Raw genomic sequence first — 24,353 nt, 5'->3', positions numbered from 1 at the left:
GTACAAGGAAACGTAAGTCTCAGTCGTCCCGGGGATTTTGCTTGAGCATACGATCTGCTTAGAAGAAGAGCCCGGCAACAGTACTGACAACACTGGAGATGCAGGTTCATCCTTCTGTTCCTGAACTTGTCATGCCGGATCGTAAAAGGACGATTACGAGTTCCGTTCCGTTCCGTTTCTGATTTCTCCTTTCCCGTGCCGTACAGCTTCCATGTCCAATCAATCGCAGGTAATCCTGACCCTGTTTGATGCAGTATTAGCTATTTTAAGACTCGTGGAATCCTCGATCTCCCAGTGCTTTTGAGCGTTACGTATATCCTTCCTAGCCTCCTCCCAGGACACGCTTTGTATCAAGTCCCTCCACAGGCCGGTCAAGTCCCTCCTCAGGATAGGAACGGGAGTTACTCGATCTCTGCCTAGTTGCGCCGCCCCTCTTTCATAAATATAGAGTGTATCTTGACAAGCAGTAAAATCCTGAAGATATAGACGAGGAGGGGGGATTTGAGTTCAGAGAAGTCGGAGACTGGAGATGAATAACAACCTGGCTGACGCAATTTTCAACATCCATGCTCATGGTCTTTATACAATGCATCACCATGACGATGAAGCATCTGCTTGGTTTGGCCAGCTGCCCGATGTAATTCTACTCTACACCTCACCACTAGTACTGTGTGAGATATATGAGGAGACGAGGAGAAACCCAATGTAAGTTTTTTTAAAAACTTTTACTCTACTATACTGTTTTCAGCATATCGTCGTGTGTGTCCATGATACCTTTTCCTTTACATAAATGTGATGCAGAATGCAGCAGTTCGCCGGAAAGCTAAAGGAGCCGCTCGCAATAGGCTTCCCGAGCTGCCCAATGACATCCTACTCAAAGTCTCACGACGAGCACTGCATGGGATATACCTAAGGACGAGGTATAATGTAAGTAGTACTTTTTATTTCTTTATGCTTAGTTGCTTACTCTACTAGTACTCTTTTGAACATGTCCTCGTGTGTGTCCATGATAACTTTGTTTCTTTAGAGACCGGAAACTGAAGCAGCCGCTCGCGATAGGCTTAGTGAGCTGCCTGATCACATCCTACTCAACATCCTAGAGCGGGTGGACACGATGGATGCCTTGAGAACCTGCATCCTCTCGAAGAGAATGCTGCAGCTCCCCGCCATGCTCTCGCGGTTCGACATAGATGTTGGCTCCCTCACGCAGCACCATGGCAAGGCATCCCAACGCTATTTGAGCATTACTCACGTTGCTCGGTACAACAATGCTCTGGCTGGTGTCACGGAGAAGATCCTGTGTAGGAGGAGTCCAGAGATACCCATCATCCACAAGCTGAGGGTCAGATGCTATTTGAGGCCTGATGAGTGTCTCCCCATCACCAGAGCTTTGGCCAGCACCATGGCGACCCAGGAGGTCGAAAACGCCGAGTTTGTGTCCCTCTTAGAGGACCCCTATATAGGATCCAGACCTGACGAGCGCTATGCGAAGCGATTCAATACCTGTCTTGGTGACTGTCCAGCTGCATTTGCTGGCCTCACACGCCTGTGGCTGTGCAACATGAGGTTTGGCAAACTGGACATCCTCAACATCCTCAGCACCTGCAAGCGGCTGGAGCACCTGCGCCTCTCGTGCTGCGACGCAGGTCTCCATTCGGTGCTGCTAGTAGAACATGATCAACTTGTTGAGCTCATAGTCGAGCGTGGCCATTATGAGACAGTACATCTCTACCGTCTACCAAAACTCAAACGTATGACTTGTGCTGGTTGGTGTTTTCCAGTCCCACTGGCTTTTGGCTATGTCCCGCTGCTTTCAACGCTAAGTCTTGCACAAACGGGTATTAGTTTAACTACGGATCTCCACTTAAGTCAGCTCCTTGCTAATGTCCCCTCGATAAGCGAGCTGCACTTGGATTTTAGAAGTGAAAAGGTACTCACTCATTATATCATACTCTGTGATGCTCACAATGGTATTTCTATCTCTCCAGGATGATTTGTTTGCGGCTCGATTATTAATTAATTTGCTTCTTTTGTGCCAGATCTGGGTTGTACCAGAATGCCCTAAACTGCTTGCGCCTGTGTTTGGCAAACTAGAGTATGTGAATTTAGAACAAGCAAGTGCGTGAGTACTTGCCCTATGCTAGGGAGCTCCACGACACTCACGGAGGAAAAGGCCACCCTGCCCCGTCCGATCTGGGAAAGAGCTCCGCGTCAATCTGAAACGTTCATTTGTTAAGCAAAACCACATACGAAAACCCTAGCCTTCCTGCTCGCTCGGCCGCTCGTCCCTCCCCTTTCCCTCCCGAAAGAGCTCCCGGCGGCGCCTCAGATCCCGTGCTTTCTCCTCTCCCGTGCTTCCTCCTTCTCCTCCCTGCCACTCTTTCTCCTCGCCCTCCTCTGTGATTTCTCCCCTAGGCCGTCCTGCCCCTGCAAGCCTTCCCTAACCCTAGATCGACGGGACCGCCGCCATCTCATCTCCTCTTCCCACAAATGGGAGTAGAAGTGAAGGTCACCATGGGCTGCTACTCTGTTGGCGACCAAGGACGGAGAAAAGAAGGACGCATCAGGTGCGGACGGATTCGGTGAATGGATGTGCGAGCCCGCATCACGGTATGTTTTCTTCTCCTCCCCAGGTCATGGATCATCTGTCTTTTTATCCCCACCAAATTTCATTTATATTTTAGGAGGCCAAAAATATGGTAATATTCTGTGCAGGCTAGATTTTCTTCTAATATTCCGATTGATGAAATTATGAAATCAGGAGGAGTCAGATACGGGTGGGGAAAGCTAGCAACCAGTGACATCTGGGAAGAAAGGAGGAGGCATACACGAGTGTGGAAGAAGAGATGGTGAGGGATGATGCCGTACATGTAAAAGTTGAGCTTGAGACGGATTGAACTGTAGTGTGCGGCTGGCAAATATTTCTGAATAGATAGTACTGGTCGTGCTATATCCCAATTTATGTTTCCTGTTTGTCAAATTAGGCTTATTCTAAATTTATAATGATAGTTGGCTGCATCTCAGGTATATATATGTTTATTAACATAAAACGATTATGTGCACATATGTCCCTTTAAATCTATATATATTTCTGCTTGTAAATGAGCGTAATTTTCATGTTAGCTAATCCACTTAGGTAAATGAGCAAAGTCCTCCTGAGGATTTCTATTTTATCTTGTTTATTCTGACTTGCCTACTAATTAGAAATTCTTGCTTACAATGGGGATTCAAAGAAGCTTGATAGTTCTGTCTTGCATTAGTCAAACTGTCAATAATAGTCCTGTGTGCAGAAAAGAATCGACTTGTATCGTCCGCGTCTTATTTTCTACCATGTTATTCTATATTCGAAGTCTTTGTACCCTTGTGCAGTGCCAAAGAAATTTCATTAAATACAATGTGTGCCAAGAATCTGGAGCTTTAGGCTGAACTGGTCAGGTGTTTATCAACCATCTCATATAGAAAATGGATGATATCTTTGTTTTTAGTTTGTGGGATATATAGTTTTTTATCTCTGCATTTTTGCTTATGACTTGCAACTGGAGATTGCTAAAACAATCTGAATGGTTATCTTTTGCAACCTGAATTAGTTTTTAAGATGAGCATAACTTACTTATCTATCACCAAACTTGAGATTTGGTACAACAAACATAATTTGTGCTGTGTATTTTTGTGGCAGGTCTCGGCACAGTTACTCCTTTTGACCATGCTTGTTTTTTTTTGATATATGCAGGTTTGACCTGATTTGTCTAATCCGAGACAAGGCTGAATACTAAGTGATATATGTCTGACCAAGTATATTATTTCAATGCATTCAACGGATTCAGATGTGTATATGCCAATATATGTTGCCCACCTGGAGCTCCGCGTCGCAGCCGTTCTGGAGCAGACCATATCCATTTTTCAGAGCACTTCCTATTTTGCTTGTTTTTTTTTCGGTATGTGGAATATATTAGTGTAACCTGGCCTAATTTTTCGAGTGTGTTAGATGGTATTTTTGTACACTTTGGTACTTCTGTTGGATGCCCTTTTGTTCATTACCTCTCTCCTTGCTTTTGATGTTAGTTTCAGAATAATATTTTCGGTAGGTAAATATAGGTGTTGGGATGATGGTTGGATACTCATAGGTGTTCGGTAGATTAATTATCCTGTCAGGTACATGGTGGTGCAATAACTCTAGCCAAAGAATGCTCAGGCTAGCATGCATCTGATTGTTTTGCAACTCAGCCTCAATGCCAAAGAAAGTTTCACTTCGAAGCCTATGTTCTGTGTCAATACAAGATAATTAATCTCATGGAATTAATGGTCTCACTTTGTGAAATGAGCACATCTTGTCAATCATTTCTCATACGATTATGAAGAAGCATGGTTCAAATCGATTATGATTTCCATTTGGTGTTTGTTCATGGTTTGTGTTGGCTGAATTTTATCTCTCCTTTTTTAAATGTTTTGTCTTTTATTCTAGATGATATATGGCATTGTGCACAACAGCAAGCTTCCGATATATTATATCTTTCTACGCATGTTCCGAGTAATAAAGCATATGAAATGGATTCCTCAGTTAATTCCAAATGAACAATAGGAGTATTGTTTTTATCATTGAATCCTATCTGCAGGGACTACTTGCCATCGAGATACTTCTGCTATTGATATGTCCACGCCCTATATTGATTCGCTGTGATTCCTTGCCCCTATAGGATGATTTTTTGGCCAGCTGATATGTATGGTTTGATGATGTGTTCTTCTTGTTGCAGGATCGACAACAACATATTCAGTCTTAACTCTTTGATGGTAAATTATGAATTTCGAGACATGTCTGTATTGTTCCTTTAAAACCGAGGTTGTTGTTTATTATCTGGATAATGGTGGTTCAAACATTCATTTCAACAATGAATATTCAGTTTTATTTTAGCAGAACGGTGTTGCAAAATATATACCCAAGGATCTTGAAAAGGTAATTGTTACTTGTATTACTTATTACTCTCTCCGGCTCTAAATACTTGTCGCAAATTTGTCTAGGTATGCATGTATCTAGACAGACACATATTTTGAGCCGGAGGGAATACCATTGTGTATGGTATTTTAGTAATCCTTCTTGATTCTATTTTAGTCAGCAGTCTGTTTTTCCTTACTGCGGCATGCTTTATCTTCGCCCCAAGTCCTATCTTATCTTTGCATAATGCTTACTATCGGATATATATATATATACTCATCACTTTCCATGTGCATTAGCATAATTATGTTGTGAACTAGAAAGATTTAGCGGTCTCTTTATTATCGAGGCGAGGCGTGGATGTGTGTTTCTGAAGCAATTTATATACAGCTCCATAGCTAAATTTTATGTGTTCTAAAAATAAATGTCGTTGAAAAGATAATAGTTTTGTCTGCTTTTTTGTAGTCATTCACTTTTCCCTATTAGAATTGAAGTATACATTTCATGTCACGGTTATTTCTTTCTACTGATTATTATTGAATCTAAATACAAATTTTCCAACTTTACTTTACAAGAGCTTCTTCCTGTACTTCTAGAAAATCCTGCCGATGCTCAAACACTCGGCCCCCTTTGATATGTAACATTTTTCAATGCAAATTCCTTAGAACATTTCCTTCATAAAACGCGTCTGAAGTTTATGGCCTATAAAATATCAGATATATGTATATACTTACTTTTGGTTTGCTCCTTGTCAAGGGATGTTCAAGGTAAAATGAAATCGTTTTCTTACTGTTGAAAAATTGACACTACCAACCATTTAAAGCATCTCCCTTAATTGACCAAAGAAATGTCCAGAACTTTTATGTTGGTTTGAATTTTTTGGACAACATCAAGAAACAGAAAATGTAAGATCTAAATCTTCAAAAGGATTCTACTTTCCACATTTGTTGCAATTAGGCCCAACCAAAGGTGTCGACAATGTACATTGATCTGACGAAATAGACTCTTGTCTCACATATCCATTTGTTTTTGTATGGTATGTAGATGACTGCATTCATTGATTTATAAATGTGAGAATCCTGGAGGAACTTTGGATTCTTTTCTAAATTATATGTTGGTTGTTTCATGCAGGTGCATATTTGTTTTTGTCTTTTTGACGACGGGGATTGGTTCAGGTGATGTGCAAGCTGAGTGGTATCATGCAACTGTGAATTGTATTTTATAACTACCTGTAAGTATCTTGATGTCTTGCTTTTGATCCATGATGATCCCTGTTATTAACACTAAGGTCCTAACTTCTTCTGTGCACTTGACGAGGAAGAGAAAACATTAGCCCTTGTTAGGATTAACTATAGACCTTTTTTTTTTAATCTTTTTGGTGTTAATTTTTGAACTGAAGTTCTACTACTCCACTACACACTACTGTATATTTGTTCCAAGAGAAAAATATTATATTTTTTGCAGTAGTATTCAATGTTGGATAGTCGTAGAAACTTAACTGAAGTCTTGGTGCTTCATCTGGACAGGGAGAGGGAGAGCAATTTGTACCTCATCTTAAAGAGAGTGGGAAGAGGAAGCAGGCAAGCAATTCACCCTTTGGCACAAGCCGAGGGCTTCGTCTCGCTGTGGCCGCAATGGCCGCAATGATCTTACAAAGAATTCCGTGAGAAGCAGCCCGATGTATTTCTTCTTGTGATGTAGTTCTTTCTGACCGATGTGAAGTAAATGTTTAGCACTCCTTATTGAATCAACTTTAGTGAACAACACAATATATTTTAATTTGATTGTTTGAGTCCTTGTGACATTTTACTTGCACTAGCTAGCAGTTAATTTTAGTCTGCTCTTGCTATCCGTTATTGTTAACGTTGTTAACTTATAGTGTTCCTAGCAGTTAATGTAAGAGAGCTTAATCTTACACCAGAGTCGCACATGTCAAGCCGAGCAATTGGGACGCACATTACCGGCTAGGAAGCGCCCCATGGGGCGCTCCAGCTACTAGTCTGGATAATCTCCGTGAAGGATGTGATATTGCTTGGACCAACTTCATTCTTGAAGCTGCGCCCCGCCTACGGGAGCTGTGCATCACGGTCTGGGATCACTGGTGCGAAATGATGACAGACGAGTACGCTCGAAGGCAACTTGGATACTACGAGAAAGCAAACGTGGAGTGGCAACCATCTGTACCTGGTCTCAAGCACAAGAATCTGGTCAAGCTTACCATCCACGGCTTCCAACCCAATGAGAACATGGTGCAATACGTGAAGAACATCATGAAAGTCGCCGTGAACATGAGGGAGATATCGCTGCACGACAGAAAGGCGTGCGAGCACTGCCGGTACTTGTATCACAGCGTCAAGGTTTACCCTTCTCCAACAAATTGAAGTTGTAGACTAGCAAATACTACTAAGACCAGCAAGAGAAACATAGGAAAATTAAATTGCACCAAATAGTCCAAATGTATACTCTGAATCAATGCTCAGAAAATGGTGTTCCACAGGGCATATACACTGCTGCAGCAGATTTTCATTTCCTAAGGTCTGCATACACAATCTCAAGAAAAAGGGAGGGGTTCCTCATACACGATTGACAATGTCCTCAGCGAAGAGAGAAAGTTTTTTCATACACAAGTAACACCCTAATTGCCAAGTATGTGCTATGCCTCTATATACAACTCGTTGACATTTGAGATATACACGTCAATGGATCATGCATAGAGCAAACTGAACATTCCATGTACCTGCACTCCTACAGGCCCTGCCCGTGTTTCTCACCGAGATAGAGAAGCAACTGTTGCTGTGTTGCAGACGCATTTGATCTAATTGTCAATTCAGAAATATGGGCTACATGGCACTTTGCGATGGAGAAGCTATTTGATGTATAGCCTCATGAGATTTGAAGCAGTGCAATCATTCATCCTGCAGCACAATCATGAGTTCTCCGCCTTGACTGAGGACACTGTCCAGAAACACAATTAGTTCTTCTTTGCCCTGAAACTGCTTGGCTGAGGATAAATCACTGTCCAAATTAAACCAGACACCATCAACGCTTCGAATTGCCACCCAATGCCTGCCTGACCAGAGCCCCCTAAACCTCCTGACAGGTACATTGATCATAAGACCTGCCAGCGCTTCTGCATCCAGATCTATCGAAGATGCACCCTTCCGGTGATCATGCCAGACTACCTTCTTCTTTCTTGCTTCTAACGCCGCGATAAGTACATTTACATCGTAGTTCCCGGTTAATGCATTGTGGTGGGGCTTCCAAATCAACGATAGGGGAGTCCATTTGTCCTTGTTTGGGTCGGTAAGAGCAAGATTCTCAGAAATACCATCCAAGTCAGCTCGGGTGAAAGATTCCTTTTCCTGAGTCACAGAAAGAGAATAGAGACATTTAAAACATGGTAAGGCCAGATTAAACAAGGTGGTGTGGAAGAAAAGGAATGAACTATGATGTACCTACTAAGATCATGCTGCTTGCAGACAACATAAAGTGCCAATCATTTCCCTTTGTAACTGTTAGTTTACGACGATAAATATTTTACTGATTGTAGCATATGCTGTATCTACTAAAACCTTATCAATAGTATTTATTCACATTCCTAGTAATACTAACTATTAAGAGGAGGTAGCTACAGCGATGGAAAATTTTAAGCGCCAAAATTGTTTGCCACTTACCGCCAATTTTTTCGACACATCGTACATTCCTACACACCTGATTGACACGACACTGACCCTGCCTCTTCTCAGCTCCTTTAAGCCCAAGCCTACCGAAAAAGTCATCGTTCTCTTGGACGACGATGGCAACCAGGTGAACCAAAACTATAGTCACCACGACCATAATAGGGATCGTCCTAATCTCATCCTACCAGGATGACATATCTCCGGACCACATCAACGGAAACTAAAACAGCAATGGCGCTCCTTCCAACAACAAGGAGATCACCTCTCCCGATGATAACGACGATCATGCCTCCTCCGTCGTCACCGAGAAGCAAAAGAAGACAAGGCACCAACAACCTAGTGCATGTAGACCGATGACGACGACCTCACTCCGATGAAGACGTTCGCATGCAGTAGGTAGGTTGCCAGCCGCTTGCGCCTTTTCTTGCTTGTAGACGACAATAGAGGAGGCACGATCGTCGTCGTCATCGGGAGAAGTAATCTTCTCATAGTCGGAAGGGCACCATCGATGTTGTTGTCGTCACCGCCGATGTTGTTGTCGTTACCGTCTCGTAGAAGATTAGGCAATCGCCCTAATATGATCGTGGTAATGATAGTTGTGGTTCAACTAGTCATCATCGTTGTCCAAGGCCACGATGACTTCCTCGGTAGGCTTGGGCTTGGAAGAGTTGAGAAGAGGAAACCCGGCGCCATAGCGATCAGGTGTGTAGGAATGTACAATGTAGAATAGATCATGCTGCTTGTAGCATATATTGAAAACATAAGGTGCCAATCATTTATAGGGCAATGAAATAAAATATAATATCTAGGACCGGACAAACAGTAAAATCGCAGCACACAAGCACATTCTGTATCGAGTGAATAGTCCTTTTCTATTAAAGTGCATTCAGGATACCGTAGCGTGGATTTTTTCTGCTTCTATTTTCAGTGAGATTCTGCTCGTAGTTTTTTTAGGTTGAAAAATACAGGTGATATGCTAAAAAACAGAAGAGAGAGAGAGAGTGATGACTATGGAACGACCAGATTTCCCCTAAGAATTTGCTAGCATGCAAGTGAGATAATCACAAGTGGATATACACAAGACAATCGAGACAACTTTAATTAATTTATTTTTTGAATATATGCTTCCGTGGCTCACATAACAATTGGATTACTGAAACTATTTTTTTTTGGAATAACTGAGATTTATAAGCTAAAGTTAAAAATAATAATACATAAACTGTCCAGACTGGCTCTCGGTCCTATCATCATCACCACCCTATGTCAATGCATTATTCATAACTTGGAAAGCAACATTGATGTAGGAGTGTATTTTGCTAGGTCTTGCAAAGTTGGTCGCACAAACATCGATGAATAAATTACCATGAGTCACAACATTGATTGTCCCCGCACAAAATAAAAAACTGTCAACATATTCAAAACCATACATGACATTGCTGCTAAAGTATCTCGACTGGAAGGTTTGTGGTTCGAGCAATCTTTCCCCTAGTTAAACAACTGCTCTGACTTGGCGCCATAGGGACCCCAAACCCATGACTATTGTTGCGGGAGAGCCTTCTATTTCATAGGCGTTCTTGTTAATGAGTCCCTTGCTGCGAGAGCTAGATCATCTTCTAGTCAGAACATTAGTCATAAGGGACAAGGTTAACAATTAAGCCCATGAAGTAGAAGTCTCTCGCAGCTCCACGGTCCATACAGTGTGAAGTCAAAGTGGTTGTTCAACTAAGGAGTGAGGTTGCGGCGAACACAAGTCTTCAGGTCCAGAAAATTTGGCATAAGTTCTCCATGTGGATTTAGATATGTTGATTTATTTCGAGGGGACATGTGTTGCAGTCAATGTCATCACTCACGCTAATATATCTGTAGATGTTTGTCTGTCCGGCCAACCTTGCCAGACCTTACACAATATAAGCGCCTACGTCAGTGTTGTTCTCCAAGCTAGGAATAACGAATTGAACTAAGATGACGATGCTAGGAGTGGGAGCCGGTCTGAAGAGGTTACGTATTATTATTTTCTAGTTTAGCGAACAAGCTCAATTACGCCAATTGTTAGTTTTAGTTATCCAATTGTTATTCAAGCAACGGGAGCATAGATTCAATTATCCTTATCTTAATACTAAAAGAATTTAGCATTGTCTCGTTTATATGCTCATGTGTGTTCTCTTGTTCGCATGTATTGAAAGGGAATGACCCGCTTGCGCAAAAAATTGGGTCATTCCACAACATGTCATTATTTTCTGTTTTCAGAGAAAATCACGTGCATATCGATTCTTAAAAAACCACGAGCGGAAACTCAAACTTAAGAATAGCGAAAAAAAAACACGATATGGAATCCTGAACACACTCTTAATAATAAAAAAAAAGGACCCCTCGCTCCATACAGATTCCTAAACGCCCCTACTAGAGACTTAAGTACTTGTGTGTTGTGGTGTTGCTAAAATTGGAGATCACCTTTTCCCTCTGAGATCAAACTTTCATATAATCCAGGTCAACAAGGTAGGATCCGTGGTCACGCAAGGCACCTATAGGTAGCAGGGGAGACAATTGACGCCCTGTCCATACATTGTTGATGGTGCAAACTTCCTACCGCTACAACGCCAAGAGCGGATGTACCATGGCACATTACCGCCCTCCAGTCACTCTCCACAAGGTCACCCCACCTAGATCCAAACTTCCCAACTACATGACAGTCCAGATTCGAGAGTGAATGGCTTTTCTGCCTCTCTAGTCCGGAACCAGAATCCCGAGTTAGAGTGGTGCGAGCTTGGTGGCGATGTTCTGGCAGATTGGGATGTGACCCGGGTTTGATAGCGACATGGTCGACGAACTGGGGCATGGCGCGAGGTGTTCTGCAACAAAGGAGGGGATTAAACTGTCCGCCGGCTTGTGCTGATGGGGGAGGTTGTGCGAATGTGATTCAGCTGGCGAGATGAGAGTGAGGCAGGGATCGATTATTCTGTTCGGTGAGAGGATTGTGTCTCGTGAGGGTGTATTTTTCTTCTTAGAAACTATGCGTGTAGTTTCCCAAAACTCACGTAGGCGGCAATTCAAAACAGCATCAAGCAAGTCACATGATCACACACCTAGCAAGTCTCCGTTACATATGGTTGAGCATGAGCGTGCAAGACAGATGGGGGATACCCTTAAATGCATTGATATGAGCTAATGGCGAGCAGTCCCCACCGGATGGGCCAAGAATTGACAAAGTGACTTGCGTCTCTTTCTGATGAGAAGGATTATGGTTTCCACCTTCTCACTATAAGGTGGATTTAATCTCATGAAAAACGTGCCCACCATCTTCAGATGGACAGAGTAGAGCACAATCTCAACTAATCCAACAATTCATACCGAGTGAGTAACTCGAACGCTTAATTAGGTCCTTCCTACTTCCCATATGTGAGTGCTGTGCCGATGCTACTTGACAGGAATATTTTTTTTTTTTTTTTGAAACGAGGCAAAAGACTTGCCATTTTCATTAATAAAGAAGAAGTACAGAATTTGACCAGTTTATTAGCGGGAAACCGGCCGAAAATCGAAACAAGTGCCCCGACAACCGTCATGGAGCACGACCGCCGCGGGGGCACGGAGCCACCCTGGCAACCCACACAAGATACACAGGGCACCGAAGCGAGAAGTCATCGCGGTTGACCTTCAATGTCATCGTCATCACTTGACAGGAATAATAAGGTGAACAAGAAAGCAAGATAGACCCGATTTACTCTACGGACTCAACTGAAACCTAAGATTACGCAAAGTTCTCAACTGAAGTTACTGTAATCATAACAAAAACATAGTTGAGAGCATGAAGCGATGGTGCAGTAGCAACCAGCGAGAGAGGAGGAGGGTCACCTGCATAAGGTTGTTGAGGGCGTGGAGGAGACAGAACTGCATCCTCTGCCTTTCGTGGTAGACCTTGCTGCCGCCGCCGCTGCCGCTGCTTTCCGCCGAGCCTGGTCCTTCCTCGTCCGGATTTGCTTCTGATCTGGCTAACGGGGACTCCATGATGCCGCGAACTGAAGTGGCGGCGGAGGTTTGGTACTTTATCGCCGCAGATACACACGGGACGGCAGCGGATTGCTTTCCCTCCCTCGGTGCCGCGCTAAACTAGCACACGGATTTTGCGCCGCCGACGCCGCGATGAGTCGATGGGATTTGGAAGCCAAACTGAAGGGGGATTCGCCTAATCGGGACACCGATGCCTTATTTCCTTTCTCTTTTTTTTTTCTAGACTAGAGTTTATTTCCCCCTTTTTTTTAGAGGATTTCCATTTTCTTTTTCAATTAGGGTTTCTACCTGCGCGGATCGATTATGCGCAAACTTTGTGTGATATGACGTCACCCACTAGGTCCAGTTTACTTTATTTTGAGCAAGAAGGAAAACGTACACGAACACACACGAAGACGCGTTTATCGCACGGTGTAATTGACATTTAAAGTATCGGTTTTTGCTAGAAATCGGGCGCCTAATTTTTAGAGCAAGTACAATAGAGTCCAGTCAGCTAACTATAAGACATTAAATAATATATTTTAGATAAGTTGGAGGAGAGAGAAGAGGAGAGAGAAGGGAGGTGGGCTACTATGCATGATAATGACTCTTAGACGCGTCTCCTAGACACCTTGTGAGAGTGAAAGGTGGGCCATATATTAGTAAAGTACTACATTCTTACAGCCAACTATTGTACATGTTAGCTATATGATGACTACAAATGATATGACATCTTGTTATAGCCAACAGTTGGCTATACTATTGGAATTGCTCTTAATATGTCTCAGTCACCTTATTAATCATTATATTAATTGGATTTAGATTCGCGACCATGCAGGCTTCACACTAATTGTTCGTCTGGGACTCGCTCACTTTCCCCTTTCCCTTTTCCTCTCTCTCTCCTCTCCCCTTCCTTGACAGCTCCTAGAGAGAGGCCGGGCCGCTCCCGAGCCTTCTCCGGCGGCTTTGCCGGCCGGAGTTGCCGAAGGAGGGGTGCCGGAGTAGATATTAGGTTTAGTTTTTTAGTTTTCGGCTGTATGCCGGTAGTTTGGAGTAGGGTTTAAGATCTTCTGGATCAGATCTTGAGCATCCTGTGTTCGTGGCTCCGTCTTCTCGAGCTCCGGTGGTCGGAGACCGCGAGATTCGCCACCCCAGGAATCTCCGTCTGGGCTACCAGCTCTGCTACCCCCGGATTCGAGATGCTGGGCTACCAGCTCTGCTACCCCCGGATTCGAGATGCTGGGCTGCCATCTGTTCCTCCTCTGGCCGGCCATGGAGGCGAGGTGAAGAGGAAGGATGGTGCCAGCACCTGCACATCTGGAGGTAGGCAGGGGTCTTCTCCAAGCCTGACGCGCCGACGCTGTGTCAGGCCAGCGCCGCTGAGTGGCTCTGCTGTTCTTCCGTGGTGGAAGACGGTGAGGTCTGCTTCTCCAGCGCGCCCCTGCTTCAATAAGCGTCCTCGCCATCTCTGCTTGGGTGGCCCGGTTCGTCTCCAGCTCCTCTTGGCCGACCTCGGTGGCGAGGGAGAGGAGAGGATGCATGCGGCTGCGATGACCCTGCAGAGGCGGCGACCGAGGTTCCTGGAGCATGCAACCTCGACAGCAGTCTCCAAGCGTCGGCTAGCTCCAGCCGTCGCTATCTTCGGCCATAGGGTTGGCCCTGCTGCGCTCGAACTTGGTTCGAGCTCTCTCCTCCATCGATGGAGGAACTTCTCCGACTACGGCGTGGCGATGAACGTTGCTTCTTCCCCAAGTGGTTTCGTCCCCAGTGAAGGAAGCGGCGGCCGCGCCGGCAAGTCAGCAACTGTCGGCGACAGATTTGGACTTGATCACGTTTTTGCGCATCTATGCGGGATGCTTGTTGCAGAATATAGGGACTCGTTTGTAATTTTTCTTTTCCTTGAGGTCCTCTATGTAACTGTGCTCACAGGACGATATAATGCATGCTCCAGGTCCTACGGGACCTATCTTGTTCAAATTTTTTTTTTGTTCGTCTTGCTTTTTGATGGGCTGTTGCTGACCGCTTCCTTTGCCTCTTGGCCTTTGTAGCATGTGTCATTTTCTTGGATTTTGTTTTTTGTGTGCTCAGTTGTTGTCCTTTGCAAAAAAAAGAAAAACACCACACAGAGGTTGCAACTGTTGAAAAATATTATGGCAGTTAGATTGCTTTTTATTTGTGCTAGCCTAGCAAGTTACACATTGGTTCCAACTAAGATTTTCGCGGTTACATGTAAGTTGCAACTGAGATTTTTATGTGGGTTGCAACTGAGAAAATCTCAGTCGCATGTGAGTTGTAACTTTTCAGTTGCACATGGGTTGCAACTGAGATTTTCCCGATTGCACGTGGGGTGTAACAAAAAAAATTCTAATTGCATGTGGATTATAACTGAGATTTTTCAGTTACACGTGGGTTGCAACTGAGCCTTTTTCCAGTTACACCTTGGTTGCAACTCAGATTTTCTTAGTATCATTCATGGTTGCAATATTTTTCACTTTTCCTATTAAACAGCCATCTGTTTTATAATTGGTGAACAGACACTTTTCAGACCGCCAGATAGATGTGTTCACGAATCTTAGCGTCGGCTGTCTCTCGTTGCGTTTTTGCCCCGTGGACCGAGTCTCCGTGTATCTATTTTGAGTTTTTTCTGTGTGTTTTAGTTTTTGCTCGGGGATGGTGAGGGAAGCCATGGCGGAGACGTCTGCATTGATGCCGCAGCCAGCTCGGCCGGTTTCGGAGGGAGCGCTGGCTCGCGAGCCGGGAGACCGCCGGCGGAGAGAGCAGCGACCCCGCAGCCTGCGCTAGCAGTGATGGAGAGAGCGGCGGCTCACATCCGTACTCGTCCTAGGGAAGGGATCGTCGATTCGCGAGCATTGGAGGCATGCGCGCCGCCGGCGAGATGGGTATTCCTCTGACCTTGTTCCTCTGTATGCCATGTTCTCTGATTTTGTTCTATCTAGCTCGTATGTGATGGATTTGGTTTGGGTGGTACTGTTGTAGTGTTTGTCCCCGCAAGATCTGAGAATTCAGTGTCCTATTGTCCGTGGTTGTGCTAGCTCGTAGTCTGGAGGGAGAGCGGTTGAAGTCGTGGTTGGCGTAGCCAGGGTGTGAGCAGCACTAGCGTTGTTTCTAACGAAGGTGGGCAGCGGCGTTATGATGGTGAATTGGTGATCGTCGGCCAATCGTTTGGTCGCCGGGAGAGATGATGTAGTGGATTCTCCCCGCCCACCTTATTCCTCGTCATATATCATTTTTCTTGGTCTCTCCGTTTCAAGTTGTGTTTTGGCAATACTTGATTTGCTTACTGATGTGTGGTCATTCAAGGCTGTGAGTTCTTTCTTGGTGATTATTTTGGTTGTGCATTATGTGAGGAATAAGCGGGTAGTTTCCATGAAAGCTAGATTACATTTTCATGTATAATCTAATTAGCAATTAAGAACATTTGAAACTGCAGCCTAGTGCCATTGTTGGGTAGTTTTTGTCGTGTAAGCAAATTGCTTGGGATCAGTGGTCTCATGAGCCAAGCTGTTACATACAGGTAGTTGCTCGTTCTCCTCCATGTGTCATGCTTCAGCATTTCAGTTCGCAGTTAATTGTTCATTATCTTGATTCTTCATTCATTTTTTTTTTCATTTCTATTTTGTCAGGTGATTTTCTCTTTCATGAGTTAATGGATTCTTCAGTACCTCAAAATTCATTGTCTCAATCTTTGGCATTTCTTAACTCTTAAGTTTCTAAATCGTCATTGTCTCAATCTTTGGCATTTCGTAAGTCAATCAGTTTGCAGATTTTAGTTCATTGCAGTTCGTCTTCGGTGTATTTATGTGTCGCAGTTCTCGTTTAACTTTTTTCTTCACTGACTCTTTCTTCATTAAACTCTTTTCTTCACTTTTTTTTATTAGTATGTATATTCAATTTCCAAGTTCACCTTATTTTCTTCCTTCAATCGGTATCTTTTTATTTCTTTAGTGTTGAGTTCATGATATTTTTCAATTTTCTTCGGTCACTGTCTACGATATTCGTCGCAGACAGTGACATTCTTTATTGTTCAGTTCATGATATTCATAAATATCTTTAGTATTTTTAGTCTTTCTTCTGTCAATGATTATCAATCTATTTCTCAGTCTTCAGTTCACAATATTCTGTCAGTAATTATCTTTCTATTTCTTCCGTGTTCAGTCAACGATATGTCTTCAGTCCTCTTTTATCCATGCCATAGGTATTCAGTCATCTTTCTCTCTGCCATCAGCGTTTCATTCTTCATTCCTTCCTTCTTTCTATTATTTATTTCTTCAGTCCTTAGTTTCTTCTTCTTCAGTCTTCCATCATTGTTGGAATCCCTACATCTGACCTCAGTCTTTATTTAGTTTTTCTATCTTTCAGTCTTTCCTCAATCATTATTCAATTCTTCTCCAGTTTTCTTTCAGTCCTTCAGTATCTCATTCTGTCATCTATCTTGCAGTCCTATGTTTCTGTCTCCCATCATTTCTCAGTGTTCAGTCAGTCTTTCAGTCCTGAAATTCCTACTTCTGTCCCCAGTCTTTATTTAGTATCTGCACATTCTTCTTCCTAGCCTTGGGTCGCTATTTTCTGTTATGCTCACATGTTCTATTATAATTGCACAAGGGTTTGTTCTTCAGTTTATCTCTGCTACAAGGAACATCAAGGTACCAACATCACTTCAGCAGAATTGTTTTTGTTCTACAAGGGACATGGCAGGACGACTAATCTTTTAAGATAGGAATGGGTGGTGCTGATCTCATTCCATTTCCGTGGCCACATCAGAATTGTTTTTGACCTCCTCCAGTTAACTTGTTTGTGTGTGATCATCTATATAAAATATTTTTAAAAAACCTTTTGAGTTTTTTTTGGTTGAAGAACCCTGTTGAGTACTGGGGGCATTCTCTGTAAGGAAAGTGGCCTTTGATACTTTTAGTTCATTTGAGAATTTTATGGTTGTTTCAATAAAAATGTTTTCTATGTTCTGTGATTCTTTTTGTGTTGGGCTTGCAACTGTTGGTTGTGCGCACCTGCCAGCAGGTAATTCTTTTTCTATGCAAGTGTTGAAGAGCATTGTCTTTCTCTGTCTCATTTCTATTATGTTATATGTTTCATATTTTCGGCAACATAAACATCAGATTAGATGGGAGAAAAGCCCCGCACAACAAGCTAGTGGCATAGCTGCACCAATCCAGGGCACTACTTTTTAGATATAGGTTAGGAAGTTTCCCTGTTCTCGCTGTGAACTTCTTCCATCTATATTTTTTTTGTTATCTGGCTCTTATTTGATCAAGAGCCAAATAGTCTCATTGCCCACAGTAACATAAATCGTTTATTCCGTCCCAACGACAGCTGGCAGGACCTGACTCATACTAGTCTAGTCTAGTAGAGATAATGGAGGACTTGGCTGAGCTTGATGTCACATTATCTAAACATGTTGGGCGATGATGCAGTTTGCTGGTGCGGGTGTCAGAGCTCAGAGTGCTGGAACTGCTCGTCTTAACAATCATGCTATCTATAACTTTCATTTTGTCTCTATGTCTTTATTAGTTACTCATTTGTGGAAAACTTGGCCTGCTTGCATCACTATCATTTCAAGTGGCATTTCTCATGGATAGGGTATTTTCTGGATTGATCCAATACATTTTTTTTAACTTTTATGTTCTTATGATAATGCAAATATGATTGTTAAATACTCTTCTTTCATCAATTTATTGGTTGTTTACTCATGCTAAGACAAATTCATGGTACCCACTTAGGGTGAGGAGGGCGCACTTTCTTTGACAACCAAGGAAAGGTCGACTAATGCATCAAGTTGGCTTCCAGTGAACCATTGTCTATATCCAGATATCTCTCCATCTCATATATTTGTCAGTCTTGGTATGTGTATGCAGGTTTTCAAGGTGGATGGTGGGGGGTGTGGTGAATATTTTTACTCTACTATGGTGATTAGATCACTAGAGCATGTTGCATTGGTGCTAATGCTAGAGGAAGAATATCTGAATATGATATGAGTACTGTTATTTTTTGGGTTGTGAAGAAAAGCTGTAACTTGCAATAAAAAGCAAGTGAAAAAATAGCATTTGTCAGTTTAGCGGGAAATGTGACAACCTTTTGCTGAATCTTCCCACTCTTGTGAAATTCCAAGTTTGTCTTGTGTATTTATGTTAGTTGGTTTGTCTTTTGTTAAACATAATGCTCGCTGTAGCCCAGACAGAAATGGCACAAAAATGACACAAACAAATACGTATTTACAAACGGAAATGGCAAAACTCTGTTGCAAGTGCGGGAGTGAATTTTGAAAAAAAAAGACGATCCATTACACTACGTACAGGTCAGTTAAGAGTACAGGTCAGTTAGCATGCTTGATATTGTGCGGGAGTGAAAGGACTGAGAAAGTAGTGATTTTTCCTAGGACACGCGGCATTGTTTGTATGGCTAAAAATGTGACTGTTTCTCAATTGAGAAACAGCTAGCTGTTTAGTAGGCACTCCCATATTTTTTTTTTTTTTTTTTTGCGAAACACAGTACAATCAAAGGCGCTCATACATACGCGCACACACTACCCCTATGAACGCACGCACGCACACCCTACCCCTATGAGCACCTCCAAGATATCGCATCGAAGAACCGATCCGGCGGGTCTTGAGATTGACGAAGTCACCACATGCGCCTCGCTGTCGACGGGAACGTCGCCTCCCACTGAAGAATATTCCGCCTTTATGAGACACCAAAGTGTCAAATCTGGGATTTGAACTCTGGTGGGTTGGGGGTGCCACTGCCCTCCTAACCATCCAACCACAAGTTGGTTCTCTCCCATATTTTTTTCTAATGAAATATGCAAGTACAAAGTATTTTTTTTCTCTTATACACTGACCAGGTGATCGAAAGAATCACACATTGCGTAGATGTCAGAGTAACACATAAATAATATCTGGTCTGACATAGGCTGGCGCGGCAACTAATTTCAGCAGCTAAGCAAACAATCTACGTGGCTGAATAAAGTGCTGACCTCAGCGATTTAGACTTATTAAGTCTCAGTCAACTGTTTTGTAGACGCTCCCAAACCTTATAATGTGAGTCAATGTTTGGCTAGTTTTGGTCGTGTAAACTCTTGAAGTACATTCTGGCCTCGCTCTGGACAAAATGAAGTTTGTTTAGTTTGTAATCAGGATGGCACTGCTTTGCCTTGATTAATGAATTTTTTCCCCCGCAAAGAAAAAAGAAAGTCCACCCACCAAAGAAGAAGAGACGAAGGACGGAACTACCGATGGATCGAGGGCGACCGGAAGAACTCAACGGCATATTCCGGTCTTCACCAGTAACGCAGATGAAACATCTTTGAGCCCTCGGCGTGGTTAAACTAAACACCAGTACGTCCCTGTCCAGTCTTCTCCTACGAAATGTACCGACTGCGCTTTCCTCGCAACACGCCAAGGCGTGAGATATTCTGCAAAGCTACCCGTCACTCTCGATCAACTCAAACGGATCTAATTTGAGGGAGGGGTGGTTGACCTGATACGGTATTGGTTGGAGAAGTCGCTAGTAATTGATTCGAGTAAGCTTCTTTTTCCAATTAAAAAAAGTGTATTTTCTAGAGAATATTTTGAAAAAACGTGTAGTTTATAGAGAATATTTTTTTAAACGTGTACTGAACAGTATTCTACGTACTACGTAACAAACTGTCTTTAAAAAAAGGTGGTTGGAGACGCGAGCAGTACAGTAAGCAGTAGTCTGAACTTGAAGGAAGGGGAAGCAGGGCCAGCACGGGACCGAAGGAGACCACGCCTCCGTCTCCCCCACGGCAACCAACCCGAGGAGGCCGGCCAAGCAACAGCGGCTGCCGTAAATTTTCCGGTAGCCTACGACGCCGCGGCGGCGATCCCAAGGTGGCGAGGCGGACCCAAGGTAAGCAGTCGCCGCGGAGATGTCGGACGCGCTGATCAACGGCCTCGCCGGCGCCGGCGGCGGGATCGTCGCCCAGCTCCTCACCTACCCCCTCCAGACCGTACGTCTCGCCTCCCCTCATCGTTGCTTCCGGATTGTGCGCTTGCTTGCCTCCTGTTGTTGCTTCCGCGTGCTGAACGGGGAGGGTTTCAGGTGAACGCGCGGCAGCAGACGGAGCGCGACCCCTCCAAGCCGGCGTTCAAGGACGGCGCCGTCCGCCAGATGTGCCTGGTCCTCCTCCTCCCCCTAACCCCCTTCTCCTATTCACCCCAACTGACGAGTAATTTAGCCTGATCCGAGTCTAACGCTGCCGTGATCCCCGATTCTGCTCTAGCAGGTGGTGAAGAACGAGGGGTGGGAGCGCCTCTACGGCGGCCTGGCGCCCTCCCTCGTCGGCACCGCCGCCTCCCAGGTCGGTCGATCCGCCAACCTCCCGCCCGCCTTGGTTCTGAGATGATTTACACGCTACTGAGATTGAAACTGCCGTGCTATCAGGGTGTCTACTACTACTTCTACCAAATATTCCGGAGCAGGGCGGAGGCGGCGTCCCTCCAGCGGTCCATCAGAGGAGTTGGCGATGGATCCGTCGGGATGCTCCAGTCGCTCACCGTCGCTGCACTTTCTGGGTAATGATTCGAATTACCTGACCAATTTCTGTTATGCATCAGTCGTTGACTTCACGTACTGCATTGTCTTTTCCTTGACATGGTTTCTTCTAGGCTCCAAAAGGTTACGGCTTGTGTTGACGATGCTGCTGATTATCAATTTGCAGGTGTGTCAATGTGCTTCTCACAAACCCAATCTGGGTTATTGTTACGCGGATGCAAGTAGGCAAATGCAACTTTCTGGGAACGGTGTCTCCCAGTCAACTGCTTTTAGTGGAAATCATTTGGTAGCGCATCCTGAAGTCTAATTTATTATTTCCTGCAGACCCACAGAAAGGCAAACAAACAGCAAAGCCCCGAGGGTTTGACTTCTGCTCTTGACAAGGCCCTACAAACTGCCCCGGTGGAAAACATCCCTCATAAAACTATCAACGTTGTATGTATCTCCGATCATGTTCCCTGTAGAATAAAATACCCACACGCCCGATTAACATCCTTCCTCACCTGTGTGGGAAAAAGTTACTTTACTTTTAAGCTTACTAATCATTTTGCATCTTGAATGTATCTGTTTGCAGTTTATATGTATATGAATGTTTATCTTGTAACCAATAGTTCATTACAGCCAAGTTTCTTTTGTTCTAACTCAGTAGTATGCCATTTTTCAGCTATTTCACAACTTCTGACATCAGCCAAAAACCGTATAATATTGTTTAGGAATGGAACACATGTATCCTCATAATCACTAAGATCTGAAAATAATAAATTCCCCCCTTGTTTGCCCAGCTGGTTTGAATTGGTAATGCTGTAAATTTAGTTAAGTCTAGGGTTCTTAGATCCAAAGGATGTCATGATTCACTGGCTAAACAAATAGTAAGCACTAAAATGATACATCCAAATTTAGACAAATCTAAGACATCCTTTTATGGATAGAGGCTTACATGATATATTCTTCACGTCATTACTGTGTTGCTGCAAGTATCATACAACAAAAAAATATATGGTTTGTGCTTTTCAATAAAAACCACATGGCTTGAGCTGACTCTTTGAATCTTATTAATTCCGAAACATGATTGATATATAAGGAATGTAATTTCTTGAGCTAAAATATTGGTACATTTTACTTTTACCTCTTTATCAAGCTAGTGAAATGCAAACCTCGCTAACCTTGGGTGTATATATGTTTCACCTTTTTTCATTTAAAAACCTTTACCGCAGCTACAGAATAGACTACTATCATACAGTAAATATGAGAAACAATTGAATTGTAAACAAGGTCTAAGTTTGCATAGGCCCATGATGGAAGGACCTGGGAATCATCTTGTGGTCTACAATCCTCATTAGAGACCAAGAAATAGTGTACTAGAAGAACGGGGCGAGCAGTATTAACTTTATGAGGGAAAATAACAAATTTGTGCTTTTTTGCTCTAGTTATTTTCTGTATTTATCTAAGGCTGCTATTTCATACTCGATCTTAATATAAAGCCGCTTTGAACTGCTACAATTCTGCTTTAGTTTGGAGTATGGTTGTTTTACTTGGTCTGGCTACAGATTCAGGATCTTTACAAGGAAGCTGGAGTCTTGGGCTTCTGGAAAGGGGTTATTCCTGCTCTTATTATGGTAAGTCGTTTTTTTCAAATCTTCTATTTTGCTCAATGATTTTACAAGGGTTGTTCACGATGTTTCACCTGTTACTACTTACTAGGTCAGCAACCCCGCAATCCAGTTCATGTTGTACGAGGCTCTTCTGAAGAAGCTGAAGAATAAACGGGCCACTAATTTGAAGGGGGCTCAGGGACTAACTGCTCTTGAAGTAAGCTTTAGCTTTTCTGGTGAATAGTGTTTACATATTATTAGTGTGTGCACTGCATCACATCAACTTTCTTATGCTGGGGCCTGAAGGCCCTGAACTTATACTTCTGAATACTAAAACGTTGACCAACGGGAGAAGGATCCCTCCCTTGGCTATACGTTTTTAGTTAAATGAAACCTCTCCAATGATTTTTCACGCTGATAAGGCATCAGCCTTTTAGTCCGTAGGCTTCACATGCGATTCAAAAAGGGTGGAGCCACCAAGCCAGCGCTTGGTTCTTATACTTACGAATACTCGAAAGCTTGTTTATGTATGACGTATATTCAGTCTGGAAAATTAGGACATGATTCACTGAAAGCACTTTGGAATTTTGATGTGGTTCCCAAACACTAGTATCTCTTTGTTAGTTAGCAATGTTATGGGAATCCCCAACAGCTAACCTCCTTTGTAAAAACACATGTTCAGATTTTTCTTCTTGGAGCTGTTGCGAAACTGGGCGCAACTCTTGTTACATATCCACTTCTAGTTGTGAAGGTGATTATTTGGTGCACCCAATATAACTGCAGCTAATCCGCTGCATATTTGTGCACATAAAACTGAACCATGTTTATGTTGCAGGCAAGACTTCAGGCAAAGCATATGATCGACGATGACAAGAAGCATCGGTACAAAGGTACATGACCAGCCATCATATATTTTTTCAAATGTTGAGTCGGTACAATTGCTTCAAGTCCTCCTGCTATCAAGTTTTTACTTCTCTTGCAGTTTCATGCTTTTACTGGCTTTCCTATCAAATGTTGATTGCACCATGTCTTCGCTTTTCAGGCACATTTGATGCAATCACAAAAATGATGCATTATGAAGGCCTTTCAGGGATGTATAAAGGAATGGGCACAAAAATTGTTCAAAGTGTTTTTGCTTCCGCTCTCCTTTTCATGATCAAGGAAGAGCTGGTGAAGGGTGCTCGATTATTGGTCACAGGTGACACCAGTCTGGTTAAGAAGTTGCCGTCAAAGCCATCAAGATGATGATCTAGGTCTTTGCAGAAGTATTAGTTGTTGATTATATCATGAACGAAGTGTGAATGGGGTCAGCAAAAAGAGCTCACCTCTGTTAGGAGGTACCAAGTTACAAAAAGTGTAGGATCTAGTGAATAATGGGGAGGTACGAACTCAGACATTACACAGTGAAAACTATGATTCTTGTAGGGACCGGAAACTATATACATTATTGGATAGGATATTAATTTATTAATGTAAAGTGTAATTAGGAATGTTGAACATTCAAAATAAGCTGGTAATATGAAGTGCTAGTATCTACTGTACTCAGATTTCTTGGGCTGTTTTAGCTTGTATGTTTTATGAACGGATGGCTTGTTTGTCTGAAAATCGGCAGTTGCT

At 43.2% G+C, this 24,353-nt stretch overlaps 3 protein-coding genes across 3 annotated transcripts; 2 read left to right on the top strand and 1 right to left on the bottom strand.

The window, feature by feature from the left end:
* Window positions 1-98: 98 nt before the first annotated feature.
* Window positions 99-7,311, top strand: LOC124695265. Its single transcript, XM_047228129.1, has 6 exons — window positions 99-141; window positions 207-229; window positions 802-927; window positions 1,028-1,930; window positions 2,040-2,122; window positions 6,930-7,311. Exons 1-6 carry the CDS (start codon window positions 99-101, stop codon window positions 7,309-7,311), a joined length of 1,560 nt encoding a protein of 519 aa, XP_047084085.1.
* A 71-nt stretch (window positions 7,312-7,382) lies between these two features.
* Window positions 7,383-12,843, bottom strand: LOC124702051 (josephin-like protein). The gene is made up of 2 exons (XM_047234149.1): window positions 12,460-12,843; window positions 7,383-8,292 (listed from the first exon to the last, which is right to left on the bottom strand). The coding sequence occupies exons 1-2, from the start codon at window positions 12,610-12,612 to the stop codon at window positions 7,837-7,839; spliced, it is 609 nt and encodes a 202-aa protein (XP_047090105.1). The 5' UTR covers window positions 12,613-12,843; the 3' UTR covers window positions 7,383-7,836.
* A 7,517-nt stretch (window positions 12,844-20,360) lies between these two features.
* LOC124702050 (peroxisomal nicotinamide adenine dinucleotide carrier-like) lies at window positions 20,361-24,281 on the top strand. The gene is made up of 11 exons (XM_047234148.1): window positions 20,361-20,599; window positions 20,692-20,769; window positions 20,876-20,950; window positions 21,034-21,164; window positions 21,311-21,365; window positions 21,469-21,579; window positions 22,692-22,760; window positions 22,846-22,953; window positions 23,419-23,487; window positions 23,572-23,626; window positions 23,779-24,281. Exons 1-11 carry the CDS (start codon window positions 20,519-20,521, stop codon window positions 23,979-23,981), a joined length of 1,035 nt encoding a protein of 344 aa, XP_047090104.1. The 5' UTR covers window positions 20,361-20,518; the 3' UTR covers window positions 23,982-24,281.
* The last annotated feature ends 72 nt before the right edge of the window (window positions 24,282-24,353 follow it).

The sequence above is a fragment of the Lolium rigidum genome, chromosome 3 (assembly GCF_022539505.1).
Source record: "Lolium rigidum isolate FL_2022 chromosome 3, APGP_CSIRO_Lrig_0.1, whole genome shotgun sequence".
Taxonomy (NCBI): Eukaryota; Viridiplantae; Streptophyta; class Magnoliopsida; order Poales; family Poaceae; genus Lolium; species Lolium rigidum.
The sequence above is the reverse complement of the archived record's forward strand: the minus strand, read 5'-3'. Positions and strand labels throughout refer to the sequence as shown.

What these genes read in the sequence shown, in the direction of transcription:
- LOC124695265 (XM_047228129.1), top strand. Translation starts at nt 99, where the DNA reads ATGCAGGTTCATCCTTCTGTTCCTGAACTTGTCATGCCGGATC. An exon ending in TGGATTTTAGAAGTGAAAAG is followed by an intron (nt 1,931 to 2,039) that starts GTACTCACTCAT and finishes CTTTTGTGCCAG; the next exon opens with ATCTGGGTTGTACCAGAATG. An exon ending in AATTTAGAACAAGCAAGTGC is followed by an intron (nt 2,123 to 6,929) that starts GTGAGTACTTGC and finishes TCCAGCTACTAG; the next exon opens with TCTGGATAATCTCCGTGAAG.
- LOC124702051 (XM_047234149.1), bottom strand. Translation starts at nt 12,612, where the DNA reads ATGGAGTCCCCGTTAGCCAGATCAGAAGCAAATCCGGACGAGGAAGGA. An exon ending in CCCTCAACAACCTTATGCAG is followed by an intron (nt 8,293 to 12,459) that starts GTGACCCTCCTC and finishes TCTGTGACTCAG; the next exon opens with GAAAAGGAATCTTTCACCCG.
- LOC124702050 (XM_047234148.1), top strand. Translation starts at nt 20,519, where the DNA reads ATGTCGGACGCGCTGATCAACGGCCTCGCCGGCGCCGGCGGCGGGATC. An exon ending in TTATTCCTGCTCTTATTATG is followed by an intron (nt 22,761 to 22,845) that starts GTAAGTCGTTTT and finishes ACTACTTACTAG; the next exon opens with GTCAGCAACCCCGCAATCCA. An exon ending in ATCCACTTCTAGTTGTGAAG is followed by an intron (nt 23,488 to 23,571) that starts GTGATTATTTGG and finishes TTTATGTTGCAG; the next exon opens with GCAAGACTTCAGGCAAAGCA.